This window comes from Bubalus kerabau, chromosome 3, assembly GCF_029407905.1.
Source record: "Bubalus kerabau isolate K-KA32 ecotype Philippines breed swamp buffalo chromosome 3, PCC_UOA_SB_1v2, whole genome shotgun sequence".
NCBI lineage: Eukaryota > Metazoa > Chordata > Mammalia > Artiodactyla > Bovidae > Bubalus > Bubalus kerabau.
The window spans coordinates 150,438,298-150,459,034 of NC_073626.1; the positions used below are offsets into that span (position 1 = coordinate 150,438,298).

General features: G+C 41.4%; 1 protein-coding gene across 1 annotated transcript; it reads right to left on the reverse strand.

Moving 5' to 3' along the window:
- Positions 1–395: 395 nt before the first annotated feature.
- Positions 396–20,456, reverse strand: C3H2orf80 (chromosome 3 C2orf80 homolog). The gene is made up of 7 exons (XM_055573297.1): positions 20,379–20,456; positions 18,478–18,560; positions 16,672–16,759; positions 16,213–16,284; positions 5,346–5,433; positions 4,938–5,059; positions 396–862 (listed from the first exon to the last, which is right to left on the reverse strand). Exons 1-7 carry the CDS (start codon positions 20,379–20,381, stop codon positions 854–856), a joined length of 465 nt encoding a protein of 154 aa, XP_055429272.1. The 5' UTR covers positions 20,382–20,456; the 3' UTR covers positions 396–853.
- Between the last annotated feature and the right edge of the window lie 281 nt (positions 20,457–20,737).

Genomic DNA, 20,737 nt, shown 5'->3' on the forward strand with positions numbered 1-20,737 from the left:
GTCAACCTTAGTTACAGCCTTAATTGAACCAGTGTGGAAAAGGCTGCCTTGGTCTTTCCAGCCACAATGCCACATTGAAATACACCACCACTTTGAACAAAAGTCAACAAACCACATGCCAGTTTTGGCACATGTTAAAGAAAACTGTTCTGTGTTAACAAAACCTTAAGATGGCATAACTTACACTCGCGTTCATTTGGTCAAATTGCTACTGCTGCTGCTGCTAAGTCACTTCAGTCGTGTCTGACTCTGTGCGACCCCATAGATGGCAGCCCACCAGGCTGCCCCGTCCCTAAACTCAATTTATAATCAGCATTTTGAAAAGGTGTTGAAAGACTAGAATGTTTTCTTTTTCTAGTAGTCCTTGTGTTCTATTGAAAGAAAGCCTGTACTCATTTTTCTTTTAAGGCTTTATTGAAATGAGTTTAAATGTTTCCATGTGAGAACATAGTAAAGGCAATTGATGAAGGTTAATTTTATTTTGGATTGAAACTTTGGAAAACTGCCTCCTACTCCACTATTCTGCAATGTTCAGTGCTAAACATTTGTAAAATGTGCTGCAAAGTCAGCCTACTCTAACACAGAAATGGTATATATTCTCAAAATTCTCTAGCCACCCATCTTCCAGTCACAGTGAAGTAGCATAAGATATATACTTGCTATTAACCACAATATGACCAAATAACATGATTCTAAGATAAGAAAGCTCAACATCCAAAATAACACTTCAATGCACTTTGCATCAAAAGCTAATTGCAAAGAGAAATATGCTGGCAAGAGTTGCATTTTTAAGATGATGGTTCCCTTCTTTCAGAGACTTTATTATGAACTCCCCTGGAGCAATTCCAAGTTTCTAAGTGACCTGCAGAATAAAAAGATGATTATGGTATCAAACACATCAGTTTAAAATGGACATGAACATTAGCTTTCAAGCTATAGGAGTTAAGATCAAATATCAGATACCAAGTTACTGACAAAGATGAGCTAAAATAAAAGTGGGTGCAAAAGAATTTCCATGGAATTCTTCTCAGACATTTGGAAATTGACTTATATTTCTCAATTAAATATAATACATGATCCCACAGAGGGAAATTATTGGGTTAATAATACACTTTATAGTGTATTTCCTAAGAATAAAATTATTCCCTTAAATAACCACAGGATGGTTATTTGTGAATATTTTCTATTTTTTTTTTTTGCCCTTGTTCTTTGTTCTTATTTGTCTTTCACTCTTTTTCTACCTTTCCTAGGATATGGTGTTACTCATACCCATTTTAACTAATAAATGAGCTATTAGTACCAAGCAGTACAAAAGAAATTTTGGAAACTGTTTTCCAGAATACCTGGATTTAAAAAAAAATAATTCTTCTTTTCCCCTTATTTATTAAAGAAATTCAGTGACTGGAAATAAACAGAAAATTCTGAATAAGGCATTAATATCTTGCAGTTTAAAAGTGTTCATCAGCTAAAAGACATGATACAGTATCCATAAGGCATAAAAGAAAAGACTAAGAAGCTTAAACATAAATGAAAGATTTCTTCAAACAATAAACTAAAAAGGATTTTTCATACATTTGAAAACATTTTTTAAATTTATTTATCTATTTATTTTGGCTGTGCTGGGTCTTCATTACTGTGTGAGGTTTTCTCTAGTGCCAGTGAGAGGAATCTGCCCTGTCGTCGTGGTGTTCAGGCTTCTCATTGCAGTGGCTTCCCTTATTTTTAAGCACAGACTCTAGGACATGGGCTCAGCAGTTGTAGCTCTTGGGCTCTAGAGCACTGGCTCAGTATTTGTGGTCCATGGGCTTAGTTGCCCAGAAGTTGTGGCATCTTCCTGGACTAGGGATTGAACCCATGTACCCTGCATTGACAGGTGGATTCTGAACCACTGCACCACTAGGGAAGTCCTTTCATTCACTTAATAAACTATTTATTTTATTTACTTGTTGTTTCTAATCAGGTGTGCATGTGTTAATATGTATATTGATGTGTACATGTATGGCAAATATTAGAATTGAAAATTATTAACAGTTGTTACTTCTGAGGAGTAGGACAGGGGTGTGGGAAAGAGAGGATTCTTTTACTTTTCACTGTGTAATTTGAAACTTTTACTGTAAGTACCACTATTTTAATTGAAAAATTCATTTGGAAAGTACATTACCCAAGAGTTGGAAAAGATGCCTGAAGTACACAAATATCAACAATAAAGCATGAAAAGCCCTCACAAATGTGGTTTTTGCTGCTTAGTTATCAAGAAGGGGCCGTGTAAGAGGGACTCATCTCAGGATCTGGCCTTACTGCAAGATGGACACTTATTCTGTTGACATGCCTGGGTTTACAAGCATCAGTTAACCTATGGGAAAAGCTGGTCCCCAGAAACGAGCCTCTCAATCAGTATGGACAGGGCACAGTGATTTGAGCACACTCAACTAAGGACCATTCACTTACTGCTAATTCACTAATCAGCAATAACTACTAAATATCTACTGCCTACAAAGCACTTTACATCCATGTGGGAAATAATAAGGGAATAAAAGATCTGCTTCCATCAAGAAGCCAACAGTCTTCAATGGTTATGAAAGAAAACATACAGGGAACGAAATTATATTTTCAAAATAACATTCCAATGAATAATCTTGAGAGCTAGATCTTCCGGACATAGGGTGCATAGATGAGCCTCTGAAACCACTGTTTCAGAGATCTGTTTTTTCATGATTAAGCTTAAAGTCTTGATTACTAGTGTGCGTGTGTGTGTGTGTGTGTGTGTGTGTGTGTGTGATTTCTGGAGTTGTTACTGTTTTCTTATTTTCTGTGTTCTGTTTCATTTCCTAAAGTTTGCTAGGGCTTCCCTTGTGGCTCAGACAGTAAAGAATTCGCCTGAAATGCCGGAGACCTAGGTTCAGTCCCTGGGTTGGGAAGATCCCCTGGAGGAGGGCATGGCAACCCACTCCAGTATTCTTGCCTGGAGAATCCCCATGGACAGAGGAGCCTGGCAGGCTACAGTCCATGGGGTCGCAAAGAGTTGGACACAACTAAGCAACTAAGCATGCAAAGTTTGCTATTCCCAAACTCATATTTTTAAAATTATTACCTACTTCAAAAAGTAGATCTACTTCAAAAAGATCTTCAGTAACAAAGATATGGTTCTAGAAAAGCTATATCTTCAAGTCTCATTATTATTTGTTGTTTAGTCGCTAAGTCATGTCCAACTCTTTCACAAACCAATGGACTGTAGTCTGCCAAGTTCCTCAGTCCATGGTACTTTCCAGGCAAGAATAAAGCCATTTCCTCCTCCAGGGGATCTTCCTGACCCAGGGATTGAACCTTCATTACAGGCAGATTCTTTACCGTCGAGCCACCGGGGAAACCCAAATCTCATTATAGCAAATGTCTTTAAAGGAAAACTAAATATTTTGTAAATATTTCCTAATAACATGGTTGTTCCGCTACTAGAATAACACATATTAAAGGCGTAATATTCCCTGGTGGCTCAGACGGTAAAGCGTCTATCTATAATGCGGGAGACCCTGGTTCGAGTCCTGGGTTGGGAAGATCCCCTGGAGAAGGAAATGGCAATCCACTCCAGTACTATTGCCTGGAAAATCCCATGCACAGAGCCTGGTAGGCTACAGTCTGTGGGGTCGCAAAGAATCGGACACGACTGAGCGACTTCACTTTCACTTTCAATATGACCAAAGATTTCAGGCAGTTCTTAAAGCTATGATTTGCTATGATAAGATTATATTTCTAATCAGTCAATAGTTGGCCTCAGAAAACCTGAACAAATCCTGAGCCCTGTGTGACTCAGCCTACTGAGAGATTCACATTTAAAAATGCATAGTGTAGCAACCAAGCCACATAAAAAGGAATTAAAATTTTCACTTGTGTTTCTTGAATGCTCAGTAACTCAGTCATGTCTGACTCTTTGCAACCCTTTGGACTGCAGCCCACCGGGCTCCTCTATCCATGAGATTTTTCAAGCAAGAACACTGGAGTGGGTTGTCACTTTTTCCTCCAGAGGATCATTCCCTGCTCAGAGATTGAACCCACATTTCCTGTGTCTCTTGGGTTGCAGGTGGATTCTTTACCTGCTGAGCCATTAGGGAAGCCCCTGTATTTCCTGAAGCAAGCTCAATTCAGAACCTAGTGATTCTGTTTTCAAAATTCCTCTTTCCCTTTCCTACCTTAAAACCTCCAGCTGACCCAGAGTCTCTCATTCAACAAAATCCTAAAATATCCCAGCCACCCCTTCCCCCAAGCCTAAACTACTTTTCTGATTCTCTCCCTGCTTTTAATATATTGACCACCTTGGTCTCTCTGACTTTAAAATTTTCCTTTTCACTTTGTACATTATAATTGAGAACACAGTGTTGGAATGTCAAAGAACCCTCCTTGCTTTCTCCTTCCCTTCCAGCCTTGTCCATCCCTGACCATTATCTGAAGTCTGCAACATAAATGTCTAAGCAACCAGATAGGCAAGGCAGAAACAGCAGATACACAAAGCAGGCAAAGATAAAATTCTTGTTAGTAAGAAAGGGACCAAGCATAAGATATGAACACAGATTCTCTCCTCAACACTTTTACTTGAATCAACAGAATACTAGTTGGTTAACTGTGGTTAGTATTTCTTAAATGATGAAAAGATAATAATGGTCAATATTTAGGAGTTAACTTGGTTTTAATTCCTTAAGACCCATAATATCAGTTAATTATTCAGCGACCTTAAGAGGTAAGTACCATTGTTCTTCCCATTTTACAGAGAAGGAAACTTAAGGCCCAGACAAGTTAAGCAACTTGCCTAAAGTCACACAGCTGATAAATAATGGGCTTTAGTTTCAAAGCCAGAACATCTAACACCCAAAGGGCTAGACTTTTAACTATAAGTACTCCCCAAACACCTGGTATCAGTTTGGTTCAATTTGCATGTTTAGACCTACTTTGTCCTTCGGCTGTATGTCCAAAGATAAATTTTTTGATGATTTCCATTCCATGGCATTTGCTTTCCTTGTAGAACTGCTGGTGGTATTTTTGTTCATTGCTGCCCTTCTTAGCTTGACACCTAGGGATGCATGAGGTAGTCATATCTGTATTAAACTATTTTTTAAAATAAATCCACCCTTGGTTTTAGATTCTTCCCTGCTAGAGTCCTCTGCTTCCACCAACAAAAGGTCTGAGAAATGACTTCCCTGATTTCAGAAGGGAAATCAAGTCATAAACATTCCTGATTCTTTTAAATTCCCCCAGACAGAAAGATGTTATTACCAGAACAACTTTGACCTCACTTTGTACGCGTATCTCTGAGTTTTACTTAAATTTCTCTAAGATACAGAAGTAAACAGGCTTACTCTGTTTGCTGGCATATTCTGCAGCTTTGGGTGCTGTTAACATGGCAAAAGGGTGCAAGGAGAGGCGGAGGGGTGGAGCTCGGGGTACCTGAAAGGAAAACAGACCTACTTTTAAAAGCTGTACCCACTTTGTGCTGTAAGCAGCTGCTGGCTATAGCACTTGTCTCAAGACTTGGCCTGTCTCCCCGACCCATCTTCCTGACACATGACTAGCAGTTGAGGATCATCTTCCGTGGGTCATGCGCCTTTCCGTGCTGCCTTTGGTGACCATTCTTTGCCTAGAATGGTCTTTCACAAAACTGTGCTCTTCAGGTGGCTCCCTTTACCTGGAATAGCCTTTTCTTCCTCTTTTGCCTCAAGGCACCTACTTTTCCTTTAAGATGTGGCTCAAATATCACCTTTTCTGAGAAACTGGTCTAGTTGTCTCCCCAGCTTCCTGCTTCCTTGCTGGCACCCTCCTAACCCATCCTAAGGCCAAATTATGGACTCACTCATCTGTGAATGCAAAGCACATTAACACATAGAACACCCCCAGTGGTGATAGTTAATAACCCACTGTCCATTGCACCGCATTGGAAACTCAAGGTTAGGACTGTCTCGTCAGTCTTTCATTCACGCAATAAGTTTCTAGTGAGCACTATGGAAGGCAGGCCCTGTTTTAGGAAGCTGTGGTTGGTAAGACAGACAAGGTTCCTGCCTTTCCAGGGCTGAGTGAGGAGAAAAGAACAATAAACTATTAGATAACCAGGTTCATCATACATTGTGACAAATTGAATCAACTAAACAACAGGTTGTGCTAACAAGTCATTAGGCAACCATCGCTTCAGACAGAGAGGACAGAAAACATGGATTATACAATAAATGTTCTCTTTATAGATGGAACGGTTTATAGTCTCCTCAGCTGGGCCCGTCTAGATTTGATCTCAGTCTTTTTTTTTTTTTAATGTGGACCATTTTTGAAGTTCTTATTGAATTTTTTACAATATTGTTTCTGTTTTATGTTTTGGTTTCTTAGACACGAGGCTTGTGGGATCTTAGCCCCCCAACCAAGGCTAGAACCTTAACCCCCTGCACTGGAAGGAGAAGATTACTAGGGAAGTTCCTGACCTCAGGCTTTTATTGAAATGGTAAGTGTATTTATTGAGAGTTTGTGTCATATCCAGCCTTGTAAAGAATTAAATATAAGCATGAATGATGGCTTCTAACCTCAAGAAGCAAGAATACTGGAGTGGGTTGCCCTGTTGTCCTCCAGAGGATCTTCCCAACCCAGGGATCGAACCCAGGTCTCCTTCACTGCAGGCAGATTCTTTACCATCTGAGCACCAGGGAAGTCCATGAGTACAGGAGTGGTAGCCTATCCCTTCTCCAGGGGATCTTCCCTACTGGGGAAGATCAAATCAAACTGGGGTCTCCTGAATTACAGACAGGTTCTTTACCAGCTGAGTTGGCTCAGATGGTAAAGAAGCTGCCTGCAATGTGGGAGACCTGGGTTCTATCCCTGGTTCAAGAAGATCCCCTGAAGAAGGAAAAAGCAACCCACTCCAGTAGTCTTGCCTGGATAGTCCCATGGACAGAGGAGTCTGGCAGGCTGCAGTCCATGGGGTCATGAAGAGTCAGACACGACTGATCAACCAAACCATGCATGACACACAAAATCTCAAGAAGCATGTAATCTATTCCGAAAGATGACCGAGAACAAAGAAAGTAATTAAAAGGAGGCTTTGTATCTGTGTTTAGCAAAGATAGGTGTGATAACATCCCTGCAGGATGATACATGCCTTGTGTAAGAAAGAAATCTGGCTTGCACAGCGTCTTGATGCATTTCGAATTCCTTGTTGTCCAGTGGTTAGAACTTGGCACTTTCATGCTGTGGCCTACATTCCAGAGAACTAAGATCCCACAAGCCCAATGATGCAGCCAAAAAATAAAAAGACAGGCCTTTCATGCTTTAGTTTCCCTGTCCACTGGGGAAGAAAAAACCCGAGTATTTTAAAGGTCACTTCCAGTTCACATATCCTGTGACTCCTGATAATTGATAACTTATGCAAGCAGTTAATGTAGCTCTCTCTGTGGTTTATAAGAAAAATTATTTTACAAGTAGGATAACATTGAAGTCCTAAACCTAGAGTTAGCCATATGTTCTTTTTTTTTTTCCCTTCAAAGTTACTGATTGATACCTTCATCGTACTACTCAGCTAGGGAGTAACAGAGTTGGGACTGGACACCGGTCTGTTGGTCTCTGAAGAGCTTGCTTTGAATTTTGGATGCAAGTTTGAGTGAAGAGGAGTGATGGGTGCTCAGACACTGTGGTGTGGCTTCATGAAGAGAGGAGGAAAGAAGAGATTCTGATATTCTCTAGTTACCTGTCTGTCTTTTTCCTCTTTCTGTCCAGTGTTTCACTCTTTACCTCCTTTTCCTTTTCCCCTCTTTTTCTGTCAAATGGAACTGCAGAATATTTCTGTTGCTTGCTTTATTTGTCAAAGGAAGGTTTATGCTCCTTTTCCTTCAGTTTGAAAATGCGTAGAATCTCTTACATGTATCTGAATCTAACTTCAGATCACTCCAGTATTCTTCATCCATGGAGAATACCATGGATGGAGGAGCCTGATGGGCTACAGTCCATGGGATCACAAACAGCAGACACAACTGAGCGACTAACACCTTTACCACCTTCATTTTCAACTGCAAATAATCATCACATGTGAAGTTCTTAATTTTTTTTTCTCCTATGGGTCCAAGTTTCTCAGCAGAAAAACGGCTCCCTGTCAGCAAAAAAATTCCCTCTCAGGAGTAGAACTAGAAGCTTGTATTGTATTAACAGAATTGAACAATTCTGGGTCCTTGATGGCTTTCTGTCACCAGGTGGCAGCAGATAGTCCTGAAAAAAAGCTATCAGCCCACACAGTACCCGTGTGGTGCACGCTAACTCACTCAGTCGTGTCCCACTCTGTGTGACCCCACGGACTGCAGCCAGCAGGCTCCTCTCTCCATGGGGTTCTCCAGGCAAGAATACTGGAGTGAGTCGCCGTGCCCTTCTCCAGGGGATCTTCCCAGCCCAGGGTTTGAACCTGTGTTTCTTATGTCTCCTGCATTGGCAGGAGGGTTCGTTTCCACTAGCGCCAACTGGGAAGCCCCAAGTGGCCAGTTCTAGCGGCCAAAAACTCTACATAATCTGATTAGTGTTCAACAGGGCTTTAAGCTTTTGCTTGGGAAGGATTTTAGCTGTTGCTTAGGAGACACTGTATCTGGAGGAATCAGTTTATTCATACACATGCAGCCATTAAAGAAGAACTTTATCAACTATTTTTTTTTAACTACCCCACCTTGTAGTTAAATCCAGTTTTTGTTTATTTTTTTATTTTTAAATATAAATTTATTTCTTTTAATTGGAGCCTAATTACTTTACAATATTGCATTGATTTTGCCATATATCGACATGAATCCGCCATGGGTATACGTATGTTCCCCATCCTGAACCCCCTTCCTACTTCGCTCCCCATAACGTCCCTCTGGGTCATCCCAGCGCACCACCCCCGAGCACCCTGTCTCAAGCATCGAACCTGGACTGGCGATTCATTTCACATATGATAATATACATGTTTCAGTGCCATTCTCCCAAATCATCCCACCCTCGCCCTCTCCCACAGAGTCCAAAAGACTGTTCTATACAAATCCAATTTTTAAAAATTATGTTAGACTCTTAAGGACTGTTTTAAAGTCACTCTCACAATTTAATCTTTGAAATACTATGTGTTCATTAAGAGGGCCTGGTAACTCCTTGTTTAAGATGTAGAGGAAGGTACCTGCATAGAGCTGATGTGCAGCTGCAAGGAAAGGCCTGAGCTGGCGTCCTGGAGGCAGGGAGGACCTTGTGAGGTCCACAGGGTAGAGGACCCTCAGATGCTTGTATCTGTAGCTGAAATCATATCATATCCTTTGTGATAATTTATCTAAAGTAGGCAAAGTTTATGTTTTAGTAAGGGGCTTCCCTGGTGGCTCAGTGGTAAAGAATTCGCCTGCCAGTATAGGAAATGAAGGTTTGATCACTGGGTCAGACAGATCCCCTAGAAAAGGAAATGGCAACCCACTCCAATCATCTTGCCTGGGAAATCCCATGGACAGAGGAGCCTGGAGGGCTACAGTCCATGGAGTCACAGAGAGTCAGACACATAACTAAACAACAACAACATGTCTTAATAATACAGTGGATGCTTGATGAGCTCTTTGATTTTTGAATGTTTAGAGAAGTGGTCCTTAACTAGCTGTGATTTTTGCCTCTTAGGGGATACATGGCAACACTGAAAGACATTTTTAGATGTCACATCAAGGGGCAGGCATGGGAAGCTATTGGCATCTAATGGGTAAGAGGAGGGAAGGGGGCAGGGCACAACTTTTGAAAGAATGACATAGCCTGAGGACACAGCATAAACTGATTACAATCAAATGGGTCCAAGATAGCAGACAAGTCAACTTCAACTAGACTTTGATCCTCAATCAGCAAGCTAAATAACACACCCAGGGGTGCCATGCAGTTCCAGTTCAGTTCACTTCAGTCGCTCAGTCATGTCTGACTCTTTGCAACTTCATGGATTGCAGCACACCAGGCCTCCCTGTCCATCACCAACTCCTGGAGCTTACTCAAACTCATGTCCATCAAGTCGGTGATGCCATCCAACCATCTCATCCTCTGTTGTCTCCTTCTCCTCCTGCCTTCAATCATTCCCAGCATCAGGGTTTTTTCAAATGAGTCAGTTCTTTCTATCAGGTGGCCAAAGTATTGGAGTTTCAGCTTCAGCATCAGTCCTTCCAATGAATATTCAGGACTGATTTCCTTGAGGATTCACTGGTTTGATCTCCTTGCAGTCCAAGAGACTCTCAAGAGTCTTCTCCAACACCACAGTTCAAAAGCATCAATTCTTTGGTGCTCAGCTTTCTTTATAGTTCAAGTTTCACATGACCACTGGAAAAACCAAAGCTTTGACTAGACAGACCTTTGTTGGCAAAGTAATGTCTCCGCTTTTTAATGTGCTGTCTAGGTTGGTCATGACTTTTCTTTCAAGGAGCAAACGCCTTTAATTTCATGGCTGCAGTCACCATCTGCAGTGATTTTGGATCCCAAAAAATAAAGTCTCTCACTGTTTGCATTGTTTCCCCATCTATTTGCCATGAAGTGATGGAACCAGATACCATGATCTTAGTTTTCTGAATGTTGAGCTTTAAGCCAACTTTTTCACTCTCCTCTTTCACTTTCATCAAGAGGCTTTTTAGTTCTTCTTCACTTTCTGCCATAAGGGTGGTGTCATCTGCATATCTCAGGTTATTGATATTTCTCCCAGCAATCTTGATTCCAGCTTGTGCTTCATGCAGTCCAGCGTTTCTCATTATATACTCTGCATATAAGTTAAATAAGCAGGGTGATAATATACAGCCTTGACATACTCCTGTCCTGATTTGGAACCAGTCTGTTGTTCCATGTCCAGTTCTGACTGTTGCTTCTTGACCTGAGTACAGATTTCTCAGGAGGCAGGTCAGGTGGTCTGATATTCCCATCTCTTGAAGAATTTTCCAGTTTGTTGTGATCCACACAGTCAGAGGCTTTGGCATAATCAATAAAGCAGAAATAGATGTTTTTCTAGAACTCTCTTGCTTTTTTGGTAATCCAACGGATGTTGGCAATTTGATTTCTGGTTCCTCTGGCTTTTCTAAATCCAGTTTGAAGATCTGGAAGTTCATGGTTCATGTACTGTTGAAGCCTGGCTTGGAGAATTTTGAGCATTACTTTGCTAGCGTGTGAAATGAGTGCAATTGTGTGGTAGTTTGAACATTCTTTGGCATTGCCTTTCTTTGGGATTGGAATGAAAACGGACTTTTTCCAGTCCTGTGGCCACTGCTGAGTTTTCCAAATTTGCTGGGATATTGAATGCAGTACTTTGACAGCATCATCTTTTAGGATTTGAAATAGCTCAACTGGAATTCCATCACCTCCAGTAGCTTTGTTTGTAGTGATGCTTCCTAAGGCCCACTTGACTTCGCATTTCAGAATGTCTGGCTCTAGGTATGTGATCAGACCATCGTGATTATATGCAGTTCCAAGGAACCATCAAAGGACTAAAAGGTGGGGGTGGCCCAATTCCTGGAATTCTCCACTCTTCCCCAAAATAGTTAGAGTAATCCTACCACTCATTAGCTTATGAAATTACCAACCCATAAAAACTAACCACACCACATTTCAAGGCGGCTGTACTTACCCTCTGCGATGGCCCACATTCTGTCTGTGGAGTGTGCTTCTCTCTAAATAAATCTACTTCTTACCTATCACTTTGTCTCTCACTGGATTCTTTCTGAGATGAGACATCAAAAACCTGAGCTTCATTAGGTCCTGAAACCAGGTACTGTGGGTTTTGACTGGGTTCAAGTTCCAGCCATACGGGTTAGAGTTCAAAACCGGGTTTTGGCTGGATTCTAGTCCCAGCCATGTGGGTTAGAGTCCCAAGCAGGGTTTTGGCTGGGTTCGAGTCCCAGCAGATGAGTTCAAGTCCTGATCTGAGGTAAACAGTTTCAGGTGGAAGCCAAGAATTCTGCTAAACAGCTCACAATGCACTAAACAGCCCCAACTCTACCCCCTACACACAAATTATCTGGTTCAAAATGTTGAGAAACCCTGATTTAGAGGAATATGGAGGGAATCAGATACACCCCCAACCCTCCGAGTACAAGAACCTTAACCATAGCTATTGTTTTGAGGTTACCAGATGCCAACCACTAAGGGCTTTACTGATGTAACTCACCTCATTTCCCATAGCAATCCCAGCTTCTGGCTCCTGCTTCTACAAATGAAATCGAGGCTGATAGAGTTTAGAGTTTAGGCTCCACACCCTGGAGCCTGATCCTCCAAATTTTGCCTATAAAAGCTTCTTTCCTGAAACCCATGGGGAGTTTGGGTCTTTAAGCATAAACTGCCCTGTTCTCCTTTCTTGGCCCTGTAATAAACCTATCTCTGCTCCAAACTCTGATGTTTTGGTTGTTTGACCTCACTTGGTATCGGGCACTTGAACTTGAGTTTGACAAAACCCCCTTTCTGAGGATATGATTTATTTTCCTTCAGAGCTGGTCATTATGTAGTCTATGTTGTCAACTACAAATTGGCACTTGCCAAGGGCATTTGCCATCTGCCTCTGCAGAGACTGAACCCTGTGTTGCTGCAGCTGTTGAACTTCGACACACCCTGAAGGGAGTTCAAGGGTGGAGAGTGAAGCACTCTGTGCTTCAGAGAAACTGGTGGTACAGGTCTTTAGATAGATATTTTTAGGAACTGATTTCATGATCCCAATCCTGACATCTCTTTATATCTAGAAAAGCACTAAATCTTTTCATGGAGACATCAGCTCCTCTTGACTAGCAGAAACCTTTTGTAAAGTAAACATTTGATTGCATTGAACTCCCCCTTCACCAAAATCTTATATATTGACCTTCCCCCACTACCTCTTTGGCGCAGTCTCTCAGAGCTATCTGAGGTGCTGTCTCCTGGGCTGCAGTCCTCATTTGCCCCCAATAAAACTTAACTCACAATTCTTACATTGTGCATCTTTTTAGTGGACAAACAGAACGGGACATGGAACAACTGACTGGTTCAAAATTGGGAAAGGAGTATGTCAAGGCTGTATATTGTCACCCTGTTTATTTAATATATATGCAGAGTTGTTGTTGTTTTTATTCAGTCACCCAGTAGTGTCCGACTCTTTGCGACCCCATAGACTGCAGTGCTCAAGGCTTCCCTGTCCCTCACCATCTCCTGGAGTTTGCCCAAGTTCATGTCCATTGCACTAGTGATGCCATCCAGCAATTTCATCCTCTGATGCCCTCTTCCTCTGCTCTCAATCTTTCCCAGCATTGGGTCTTTTCCAGTGAGTCAGCTGTTTGCATCAGATAACTAAAATACTGGAGCTTCAGCTTCAGCATCAGTCCTTCCAGTGAGAATTCAGGGTTGATTTCCTTTAGGATTGACTGGTTTGATCTCCTTGCTGTCCAAGGGACTCTCAGGAGTCCTCTCTAGCACCACAGTTCGAAGGAATCAATTCTTTGGTGCTCTGCCTTCTTTACCATCCAGCTCTCACAACCATATGTGACCACTGGTAAGACCATAGCCTTGACTTTACAGACTTCTGTCAACAGAGTGATGTCTCTGCCTTTCAGCACACTGTCCAGGTTTGTCAAAGCTTTCCTGCCAAGAAGCAAGTGTCTTCTGATTTCATGGCTGCAGTCGCCAACCCAGTGATTTTAGAGCCCAAGAAAAGAAACTGTGTCACCACTTCCACCTTTTCCCCTTCTATTTGCCATGCAGCAATGGAGCCGGATGCCATGATCTTAGTTTTTTTACAATTTAGTTTTAAACTGGCTTTTTCACTCTTCTCCTTCACCCTCATCAAGAGGTTCTTTAGTTCCTCTTCACTTTCTGCCATTAGAGTGGTATCATCCGCATATCTGAGGTTGTTGATGTTTCTCCCACCTATCTTGATTCCAGCTTGTAATTCATCCAGCCCGACATGTTTGCAGAGTACATCATGCAAAATGCCAGGCTGAATGAACCACAAGCTGGAATCAAGATTGCTGGGAGAAATCAACAACCTCAGATATGCAGAGGGTACCACTTCAGCTTCCCTATATGTATATACATACATACATACATATATATATATATATATATACACATACACATATATTTATATTCTTTTTAGGTTCTTTTCTTATAGGTTGCTACAAGATATTGAATATAGTTCCCTGTGCTATATAGTAGGTCCTTGTTAGTTATTGATTTTATATATATTAATGTGTATATTTTAATCCCAAACTCCTAATTTATCCTTCCCCACTCCCCTCCATTTTGGCCTCTTTAATGAATCTGGTTTATCCAAGCTACTTGAACAGCCATGTTTGCAAACCTGCTTGATAGATAACCCTGCTAAGACTGGAGGGCTTCATGGTGCCATTCCTTCCAGGATGTGATTTTCCATATTTGTCCTCTGGTCACTTGAGTTGAGACCAAGCAACTAGATCTGCCTACTGCCTGCCTTTGTCCTCTGCTAGGCAAAGAAGATGAAGGGAAGAAAACACAATGTCTGAAACAGAGGGACTTGGGCTCAGATATTTATATGTATGTGTTGAAGGGGGTGGTTTGAAAGGAAAGCCCAAATAGGGGAAATCCTAGAAGTGAGAAATCTGCAGGAAAAAAATCAAACAGGATTAAAGCAGTGTGGTTTGCTTGACTCTCTAAGAAAACAAAAAAAGTAGTCTTTCTTCAAAAGCCAAGAAGAGCTTGGTGTCTGAGGAGCATCAGTCTTGGGGTGGCTTATACCTCAACCAAGGAAGCATGTCAGCTCCAATATGAGATATGAAATCTATGAGAAAGTGATTTTTTCAGACTTACCCACCCTTGTATCCCTGCACCTATGACTATAACAAATGAATGGAAGAGTTGAAACCAGAGAGATCAGAGAGGGGGTGCTGATTTCCTCCATAATCCAGGGAATTTGAGTCTCAAGACCAGGCCAGCTTACATATGGACTAAGGTGAGAGGACCATTGGATTCAGTTATGATACTTCTGAGTAAATGCAGGAGTCCTAAGGTGGCCCTGGTAGACTCCTGACTTTATATGACCCCACTGTTTGCAGGATGGTCTGCAGGTAAGACAGCAAGGCAGGTGGTGTTCCTGTGGCCGCAGCCCTGCCCCTGCCCTGGCCTCCCTTCCAAACCCTGGTGGGGACAAGGGAAGTGACAGTGGGAGCAGAAGGCCTTGTGTGGGTTCTCCTGGCTTCCCTCCCTGACTTCCTCCCACTCCACACCGCTGCCCGACCCAGCCCACCCCATCTGCCCTTTCTTCTTCTTCTCTTTTCTAGAGGTTTTCCAAAGGCAAAGGGATCATCAGTTCACCTCTAAATAGAAGCCTATATTTCAAATGTTTAGTAAATGTTTATATATTCATAAATAGCAAAACCTGAACTAATAGTAAAGATAATTCAGAATACTCTGGGCTATTTGTTTTCTATTTTTCAAGATTAGTATATGGAAACCCAAAGACGGGAAGGGACACAGTCAGAACTCAACCTGGACTCCCTGATCTTTAGTACTTCAACTGGACTGAATTCCAAGCAGTCTTGTGGAAAGGAGAAATGTGGCGGCAGTAAACTAGATAATTTCTCATGAGAATGAACATTGCAGATCTTGTCCTAGTTCTAGAAGTTATGGTACATCATACAAGAGGAGCACTTGGATTTGCCAGACCCATATTATGAAAAGTGTAAGTGAGAACTTTTGTTAATGCAGAACAGAGACAGCATCTAGACTTTAAGGTGCTCAAGTGGTTGCCTCTATTTATGAATTAATAAAATGCATTTGCTATTATGAGTATAGGCCTCTATGTAGTGAAAGCATCTTAGATTTATTATTCAAGTAGGAGAAGGCAATGGCAACCCACTCCAGTACTCTTGCCTGGAAAATCCCACGGACGGAGGAGCCTGGTAGGCTACAGTCCATGGAGTCACTAAAAGTCGGACACGACTGAGTGACTTCACTTTCACTTTTCACTTTCATGCATTGGAGAAGGAAGTGGCAACCCACTCCAGTGTTCTTGCCTGGAGAATCCCAGGGACGGGGGAGCCTGGTGGGCTGCTATCTATGGGGTTGCACAGAGTCGGACACGACTGAAGCAACTTAGCAGCAGTAGCAGCAGCAAGGTATAATTACATTTGGTTTTATATATTTTGATATGAAGCTGTTATTTCATGCCTGAAAATACAATACTATCAATTTATAAAATAAAGAAATTCTCTCTAAAATTCCATTATGTTGATAGTCTCAGGTCATCCTTACCTTGGCAGCACCAGAACTGGAAGAAGAGCCAGCCCCATAAATTTTAAAGACTTCCTCAATTGGGATACTGTTCTGTTAAACAACAAAATAATAACAAAAATATATTATCATATCATGACTTTTCTTTTATTGTAAAATAAAACTATTACAGCTCCTGCACATTCAGTACCATGCCTGGAGAGCATGGGCACCAGATAAATAACTTTAAAATAAATGGATAAGTCAGAGTATCCTAACATCAATTATTTATGTGTTATTTTTTCCCTTAAATGCATATTTTTTTACAATATAATATAGAAGTCAGTCTTTTTATTAACCTTTAAAAATGAAAAATTTAATTTCAATAAATTTTAAATACTTAGAAACATTGGTTGAAAAATAAAATAAGTATTCTTTAATATAAAATGCACATTATAGATGCAAAATCTTCATAGATGCAAATAATATTCTTTTCCTTACCATTAAGATTCCAGCATAAGATGATAAAATCATTGCTTCTCGTTCTCTATGGTTTGGATATATGGGTCTACCCCGAAATGACATTTTCCTAAGGGGGAATATGAATAAGAATGGAGGGTTTATTCTTGTTCTTTTTAACAAGAATTTTTGACAAGGTTGTGATGATAATCATAAGTAATAAACAATAGCCAATGGCTGCTTGCTATGCATTTATTCACAAAACTGGTATGCTTAATCCATCATCGGCAAAGTATACACTGAATTTTGAATCTTCCAATAGTGGTGATGAATTTACCCTCATCTACCCATGTTTCCACAGGTATCAAACCCCAGAGGAGTGGCCACTATGGTGGACAATTGTGGTTTTACCAACCCATATCCTTTCCTGTTCTTGTGGCAATCGCCTGGGGGTAACTGCCTTCCCCCTGTGTAAGCCTATAAAGCTTCCCCCCATATAAGCTTCTAGGGGCGTGATGATGCCCCTAGATTCCAAGGATTCCAAGGATGGAAAACACGCTGTGGACTAATTTAGCCAGCATGTTCTCTCCCTCACTCCACCCCCAGATAAGTCAGAGCAAACAGTGCCATTGAGACACAGTTCTGTGCTTTTTAAAAATCCATTCTCCCCTGGCCTGACTGTTGTGATAAAGTAGGCTAAAACTAGAAATAGTGTCCACTCAGAGGAAATAGCCAAGAGGTAGATCCTGATGACCTGGTTTGAGTTTTGAATTAAGCCATGCCTGATGCCACTCTACCCATGGACTTTGCAGATACAGAGGCAATAAATCTCTCCTCCTTTTCTTTTCTTTTTTATTTTTTCCTGCTGAAGTCCATTCAAATTGGATTTTCTGCTTATTGCAACTAAATACTAACTGATCCAACCATTTAGCCCCAGGTGTGTGTTCTAAAGCAACAGAGCAGAAAAAAAACAACTGGCCTCTTGAACAAGGGATTCAATCCTGGCGTCATCAGTTTCATGTTCTTTCTAGCTGAATGAGTCTGCCTGGCACATACAGGTGTGGTTAGTCGCCCAGTCATGTCCAACTTTCCATGACCCCATGGACCATAGCCTGTCAGGCTCCTCCATCCAGGCTTTTCCAAACAAGAATAATGGAGTGGGTGTCATTTCCATCTCCAAGGGATCTTCCTGACCCAGGGATCAAACCCATGTCTCTTATGCCTCCTGTATCGGCAGGCTGGTTCTTTACCACTATCGCCACCTGGAAAGCCCCACATTTGGGAGAAAATGCCAATAATCCCGGCAAGCATTAAAACAGTGGTGATTCAAACTGCCTAGCTCAGGTACACATCTGGTTAAATGCTTAAGAAGTTATGTTTGATGGTCCTTGGGAAAAGATTGCAGCTTTACCCAAAAACCTCATCATTTTTTAAAAAATCAAGGCATGTACACAATAAAGCACAGTTATATTTCTAAGACAAAACATCTTACGCAAGAAAGATCTGTGTCTGACCGAAACCAATTCACAGGGGTGCAAAATATGTAAGCATGGATAAGACTTCCTCAAACTGACGACTGTGAGATTTTTTTCAGGTTTCTAGCTGGAGACATGGAGAAGGAAATGGCAACCCACTCCAGTGTTCTTGCCTGGAGAATCCCAGGGACGGGGGAGCCTGGTGGGCTGCCTCTGTGGTCGCACAGAGTTGGACATGGCTGAAGTGACTTAGCAGCAGCAGCTGGAGACAAATACTCCATAGTATTTTCAAATCAGAGTGCCTTGTGATAAATTTCCTCTGTCATTACTCGTTTAAAAAAAAAAAAAAAGGAACAAGGAGTATTCAACTTACACTTTCTCCCACTCTAGCCAAGTTAAGTCTTCTGAGTGATCCAGCCATTGCAAAGCAACATTGATGGCCAAGTCATAGTGTGCCTGGAAGCAGGGAGCACAGAGAACAAAGGAACAGGCTAAGACATTGACTGAAGCTCACCCTGGCAATGACAATGGCACTGCTAAGCCTGTTCTAATCTTTTGTCATGTCCACAACAGTGAGGATCACCAGCTGTGTCCCGTAACCTGATGCTCAGATAGAAATAACTAGTGTTCTTCCGGCATTACATTTAACCCCCCACGAGACAAGTGTGTGTGTGTGTTGGGTGGGTGGGTGGACGTGCCTGAAATGATTGATAGATCCATGAAATACTAAATTGGGAATCAGGGAATCTGGGTTCAAATCTAGGTTACTGCTAACAACTCATGGTACTATATCCTTGGGTGAGCAATTGCTGTTCTCTGGGCCTCAACTTCCTTGAATTATAAAATAGAAAAAGGGGAAGGTAGAGAAAGAGGGACATAGAGAACAATTTCTAATTTTGGTGTAACATCAGAAATGTGCTCCCAGGGTCACAGAGGAGGTGTGTCCACCTGATGAGTTGGGGGAATCCCTAGAGACTCATAAAAGAGGCTTCGGCAGAGCTGGGCTTGAAGGATGAGGAGAATTTCCATAGGTGAAGGACCTCCTAGGCAGAGGGTCCAGGGGATGCAAGGAACTGGAGGTAGACTTGGGTAAGTGACTTGTCTTCTATGTGCTAAAAAGCTAAGGACCAAGTCAGAGTTCATTCTTATCATATTGACCACATTTTCCCGGTCATTTCTAAGTGTATTCACCATTTATCTGTCAAATCATTCCTTCTCAGTTTGACGAAGAAAGGTCAGTTTTGTTTTTGTGTTTGTAGATGATTTCCAAGGTTCTAGGTAATCTTAACATTCTCTAAAAGGTGTAACAATGTAATTATTTCTTTCAGGGGCTGAAACAAACTGAAAAGAGAAAGAAAGAAAAAGAGAGAAAAGGAAGGAAGGAGGGAGGAAGGGAAGGAAGGGAGAAAAAAAAGAAAGGCAGAATTCACTTGTTGAAACCTAATCGGAAGATTGATGCCTGGAGAGGTAGACCTGTTATCACCCGTTTGCTCATTAGAAAGGCACATCTCCAGCCCCACCCCAGACCTCCCGAATCAAAACGGTCTTGGAATAAGACCTCATTAAAGTTTGACCAGCACTTGTCTAATCGATTTAATTTCTCTATTTAATACATGCATAGAGAAGTAGTTTAGAACATGAAACCTTCCTTAACTGCTCATTCAGTACCAGGGAAATCAGACAGGGATGGGCGAGAGGAGGGGGAGACACGTGGTCCTGCCTCCTCATTAGTGCAAGAACAGTAAATGGGTAGCATAAAAAGGCTGAGGGCTTACTAATCTCTTTTGAATTAGATCTCTTCACAGCTTCTTTAATTCATGTGAAGTAAATTTGATTACATAGCATGAATCTGAGTTTCAACAGGTATAATAACAGGAATTTAGGATTATTCAATTACTTGGTTTTCTCCATGAATAGTAACAAATTATGACATTTGAGAACTTTACAATAGTAGTTTAATCTCATCAAAAGGCGTTTAACATCATGGCTGTCATACTTTTAATTGTATACTCATTTTGCTTTTTTTATCTTTTCTCTCATAAAAGTAAATAAATAGCGAAAGTCTCATGACTTTTTACTTTCTCATTCTTCTTGCTTTCAGTTTAATGGGTTGAAAAGACCACATGGACAATCCTAGGATGACAGATGAGAAAGAGGAAATTCTGGGGGAAGGGGATCAAGATTAGCCTCATTTATGATGGACATTAGATCCTGTTCCTCCCTGTAACACACATATGACACAGATGTGATTCGCAGCAGTATGCCTTTCTTTACCATATCATCTAGAAAGGTGAGTTGCCTTCTTCCTTTTGGGTCAAACTCATTCTCCCGAAGTCTGATGCCAATATAATCTCCCCTTAAAAACAAGAGAGCAGGATTGAACTAGCAGGAATGACACAGAATCACGGTCTGCTGAAGATTCCTCCCCAATTCCTCCCTCCTCCACCAAATACAAGAGAAGTCACCGATGGCTCTGGTAGCTGAATCAATATTCATTTTGATTTAAACAGCCATTCTGCAACCCTGCAGATTTAAAGTGTCCAGCCATAATGAACAAATAAAACTCACATAGAACTGAATTTCCAGGAAAGCAGGGAGTATGATAAACCCTCAATAGGCAGAACAGATATTAC

What these genes read in the sequence shown, in the direction of transcription:
- C3H2orf80 (XM_055573297.1), bottom strand. An exon ending in TGGCTAGAGTGGGAGAAAGT is followed by an intron (nt 16,760 to 18,477) that starts GTAAGTTGAATA and finishes ATTCCCCCTTAG; the next exon opens with GAAAATGTCATTTCGGGGTA. An exon ending in AGAATATGCCAGCAAACAGA is followed by an intron (nt 5,060 to 5,345) that starts GTAAGCCTGTTT and finishes ATGCATCCCTAG; the next exon opens with GTGTCAAGCTAAGAAGGGCA.